Source organism: Leptonychotes weddellii, chromosome 3, assembly GCF_054177405.1.
Source record: "Leptonychotes weddellii isolate Sample4059 chromosome 3, ASM5417740v2, whole genome shotgun sequence".
In the NCBI taxonomy this organism is placed as follows: Eukaryota; Metazoa; Chordata; class Mammalia; order Carnivora; family Phocidae; genus Leptonychotes; species Leptonychotes weddellii.
Window position 1 is genome coordinate 25303814 of NC_138371.1, and position 4243 is coordinate 25308056.

The 4243-nt window shown below is 47.2% G+C and overlaps 1 protein-coding gene across 1 annotated transcript; it reads left to right on the forward strand.

Annotated features, from left to right (window-relative positions):
- Positions 1 to 377: 377 nt before the first annotated feature.
- LOC102747474 (gamma-crystallin F) lies at positions 378 to 2041 on the forward strand. The gene is made up of 2 exons (XM_081815310.1): positions 378 to 491; positions 1769 to 2041. The coding sequence occupies exons 1-2, from the start codon at positions 378 to 380 to the stop codon at positions 2039 to 2041; spliced, it is 387 nt and encodes a 128-aa protein (XP_081671436.1).
- Positions 2042 to 4243: the final 2202 nt, after the last annotated feature.

A 4243-nucleotide genomic window follows, 5' to 3' on the forward strand; every position in this document is an offset into this window, starting at 1 on the left:
CCCGGCTCCTGCTGGGCCCTCCCGCCACCCCGGTGCTCCAGATGTGGCATTCAGACTACGGGGTGGCCGCCTTCTGTTGCTGGCTCTAACTATGTTCTCCTTTCCTTTGTGAATATCTCTAGGGTTTTCTAACACTGAAAATGTGGTGCAATGCTTTTAATTTAAAAGTTTATTTTGCTTTGCTAAAATTCAACTCACCGCTACTGGGGAAAAGAAATGCAGTAATTCCCGGGGTCCATGGCCCAGGTGAGGAATGAGCAGCGTGTTGATACCGGTTCATCAGGTGGCCTGGGGCTAGTTCCTTGGGCTATTTCTCTCTCTCTTCATCTGTAAAATGGGGCCAATAAAAGTAGCTAATTCATAGGGTTGGAATAAGGATGAAAGGAGGGTACCTAGCACAAGGCGAGCTACCACTTCCCCTGAATATTAACTATTATGATGATGAACATCAAGTTCCGGTTTTTGTTCAGTCAGAACAAGTAACCAACAAGGTGATTCTGGCAGCTTCTGCAGAACCCACTGTTCCCCAAATCAAGCCCCAGCAGCCTGAAATCCCACAATTGGGGATTCTCTAATCTATGACACAGTCCCCTGGAAAATGTACCACTTCTGCGAAGTGTGAAACCCCCTCAGGGGGTGTAATGCCTTGATGGACCCAGATGAGCACGAGGAGCCTGAGAATCCGGGCTTCTCCTTCCCTGTCCGGACTTTTCTAATCACAGACTTAAAGCTCCAGTCCATTAGTTTCTCGTAAAAGAAGAAAAGGCTAGAATGGTTGCTCCATGTGCGCCGGCCTGCTGTGAAGGCCAAATTGTACACGTGGGTCCTTTCCCAACCATGGGAGATACCTTATTAGCAGTGTTTCATACTGCAGGACGACTGCTTGTGAGAACTTCTAAAGAGCGTTCAGTGGTGGGAGCAGGAAGACATTGAGACACTCAGCACCCTCTGGGAAGGCAGATCAAAGAAGAGCAAGCGCTCAAGGAAAAGACAGGCAGGATTTGCTCAGGACAAACAGCCTAACTTTCCGTTTTTCTAAAGGTTGTATACTCCCTTGGTCCTGCGCAGGCCTCCTTCATGATCTTGAGCTTCCCTTTTTATTAATGACCTAAAACTGTTTTGCGCATACGTTAGAGCTGAGAACAGAGGCCTCATCTCTGTGATGGCTCTTGCTTTCCAGGATGTTAGAGTAGCAGGGCTTAAAGCAGAAGAGACTAAGGAACCGCCCCAGAGCATCTGTGCCTCGCTTTCCGGAAAGCAATCTGACTTCCTTTCTCCCTCGCCTCTTCTAATGCTATCAAGATTCAAAATAACACCTTTTGCTAGGGATATGTTTGTCTTTTTATTTTAATATCTAATTATTTTTATATCATCCAAGGAGAACCCCGGACCACCAAAAGTCTATGAAGGATAGAGCAAAACAATTATATGCAAATTGTTACTTAAGAATGGTAGTAAATGGATCCAGTGTGTATGCTTCATAAAGGTTGTGCCCTCCCAAAAAACCCTAGGGAGCACCATTCACATATTCATCCATATCATGGTCTATGTGAATGGTGGGTTTTGTTTTGTTTTGTTTTTTTTAGTTTTGCAGTATACAACCTACCCAACTGTACACAGCAGCCATGGTATTGGTAGTCTCCTTTAATTTGGTCACCTCTGATATAGAAAAGATAAAGAGATGCCCAATCCCCCTGTGGGCTGTGTGGCTGGTTGCGAAGGGCTAGGTTTTTGACTTTTCCTCGTCTGCTGATTGCCAAACCCACAGACCAGCTCGCACAGGATCAGGATCTATGAGCTAGAGGACTACAGAGGCCAGATGGTAGAGATCACGGAGGACTGCTCCTCGCTTCATGACCGCTTCCACTTCAGTGAGATCCACTCCTTCCACGTGCTGGAGGGCTGCTGGATCCTCTACGAGCTGCCCAACTATCGGGGGCGGCAGTACCTGCTGAGACCGGGGGACTACAGGCGCTACCACGACTGGGGGGCCACGAGTGCCCGAGTGGGCTCATTGAGAAGAGCCGTGGATTACTACTGAAATATTTTTACTCTACCCTATTCTCCATCTGGGAGCTAATAAAGTATTTCCCGTGTGTTTCATGCAGTCACGTGGTCCTCTTTTCCTTTCAGCCTCCTTGGAAGGGCTCAGCAGAAAGCAAGCTGGGAATGATGTGGGTTTGCTTACACATATCGGTGGAAAGGGTGGTATGGGGTAGCAGTTAAGAGCACAGCCTCTGGAGCCTGAATGCCTGGTCCAAATCCTTACCAGCGATAGGTGATGGGGCAAGTTCCTTAGCATTTGTTTTTGCCTTGGTTTTCTAATTTGTAAAAATTGGAGTAATAACACTCTTCATCTCATAAGATTGTGATATGGATTACATAAGTTTTTATTTTTAAATTTTTAATTTTCTTACAATGGTGCCAAGCACAAAGTAGATGCTATATAATAAGCATTTATAACACAAATGTTCCTTGGTTATTATGGAGTATTTGGACCTTATAAACCAGTGCTTTTCAAACTATTAATGATGGATCAAGAATCACCTGCATCAGAATCACTTGGGACACTTGTTAAAATACACCCCGTGGGGCGCCTGGGTGGCTCAGTTGGTTAAGCGACTGCCTTCGGCTCAGGTCATGATCCTGGAGTCCCGGGATCGAGTCCCGCATCGGACTCCCTGCTCAGCAGGGAGTCTGCTTCTCCCTCTGATCCTCCCCCTCTCGTGCTCTCTGTCTCTCATTCTCTCTCTCACAAATAAATAAATAAAATCTTTAAAAAACATATATATATACCCCCCAGCGGCTTCTTATGCAAATGGCATTTGAGAACCATGTCTAAATCTAGTTTTTTGTACTACAGAATTACATCCCAAAAGATTGAGCACCTTTTAGACACTGTGCCCGTTACTGGGAAATAAGAATGAGTAGAACAGGGGCGCCTGGGTGGCTCAGTCGTTAGGATCCCGGGGTCCTGGGATCGAGCCATGCATCGGGCTCCCTGCTCAGTGGGGAGTCTTCTTCTCCCTCTGCCTCTGTCCCTCCCTCTGCTGTGCTCTCTCTCTCTCTCAGTTAAATAAATAAAATCATTTTAAAAAAAAAAAGATACTGCTCCAACATCTTCTGATAACTTTTCAGTGGAATGCTAGGAACAAGACACTGAAACAGAATCATCACACCCACATGACAGGCAGCATAATGGAGGGATTAGGAGTCTCAAATCCGCCTGGAGTTAGATCTGACTGCTTGGGTTTGAATGTGAACTGATCTTGTGTTAGCCAGGCTAGAGTCTTAGGTCAAGTTCCCCCAGACCCAGATCATGAACCAAAGATTCAGGAGGAGGTGATTTATCAGAGAAGTGTTTCCAGGAGGAAAGGTGAGGGAGTAGAGAAGCAAGATAGAGAAGGGCAGGAAGCCAACTCAGTCTGATTCTGTGGAGAGCCCTAGAGCCGGGATCACCCTTTCTAGTGTCTCCTGCCCAGAGGCAAAGGAATTGGGGGGGGAGGGAGGGGAGGCTGGTATTTCCACACCAGTCCCTCTATCATTAGTCACTGGGGGAAGGAGGACACCCCAAGCTCCCAGACCCTTTGGACTCCCTTCACCTGCTGGCAAGAGGCAATCTTCAGAAAGTTGCAGGGCGAGCTGTTTCAGACAAGTCTGCAGATGCTGGGTAGGAGGGCAAGCACGCAGAGCTGGAAAGGGATCTGAGGGGGTCCAGGCAGAGCACACCTCCTCAGGATGACAGGGATAATATAATAACAGTGTGTCCCTTACACAGTGTGAGATTCAATGGTATAAGGCCTGTACGTACTCAGTGCAGTGCCTGGCACGTAGTGAGTGCTCACCAAGTGTCTACGATGATGATTATTATTCGGTTCTGTGGAGTTGGAAGAAATGGGTATAAAGGTGGTGAAAATGTTCTGGACAGATCTTGTCCCATAGGGAAGAAAACATGGCACATATGAGGGGAACAAGGAGTGATTCAAGTTGGCTGAAGTGTTAGAGACCCAGAGGGGAGAAGTGAGAGAGAAGGTAGTCAGATGGTTAAGGCCAGAGCTGGGAAGGAGGTGGCATTAGTTAGTTTGGTTTTTTTTAAGATTTTTTACTTGAGAGGGAGAGAGAGTGCTGGGAGGTGTGGGGGCAGAGGGAGAGAGAGAGGGAAAGAAGCAGACTCCCCACAGAGCACAGAGACTAACAACGAGGGGCTTTGATCCCACGACCCTGAGATCATGACCTGAGCTGA

Coding starts and splice junctions, on each gene's coding strand:
- LOC102747474 (XM_081815310.1), top strand. CDS start 378: ATGAAAGGAGGGTACCTAGCACAAGGCGAGCTACCACTTCCCCTGAAT. Junction 492..1,768: donor CAGAACAAGTAACCAACAAG/GTGATTCTGGCA, acceptor CCAAACCCACAG/ACCAGCTCGCACAGGATCAG.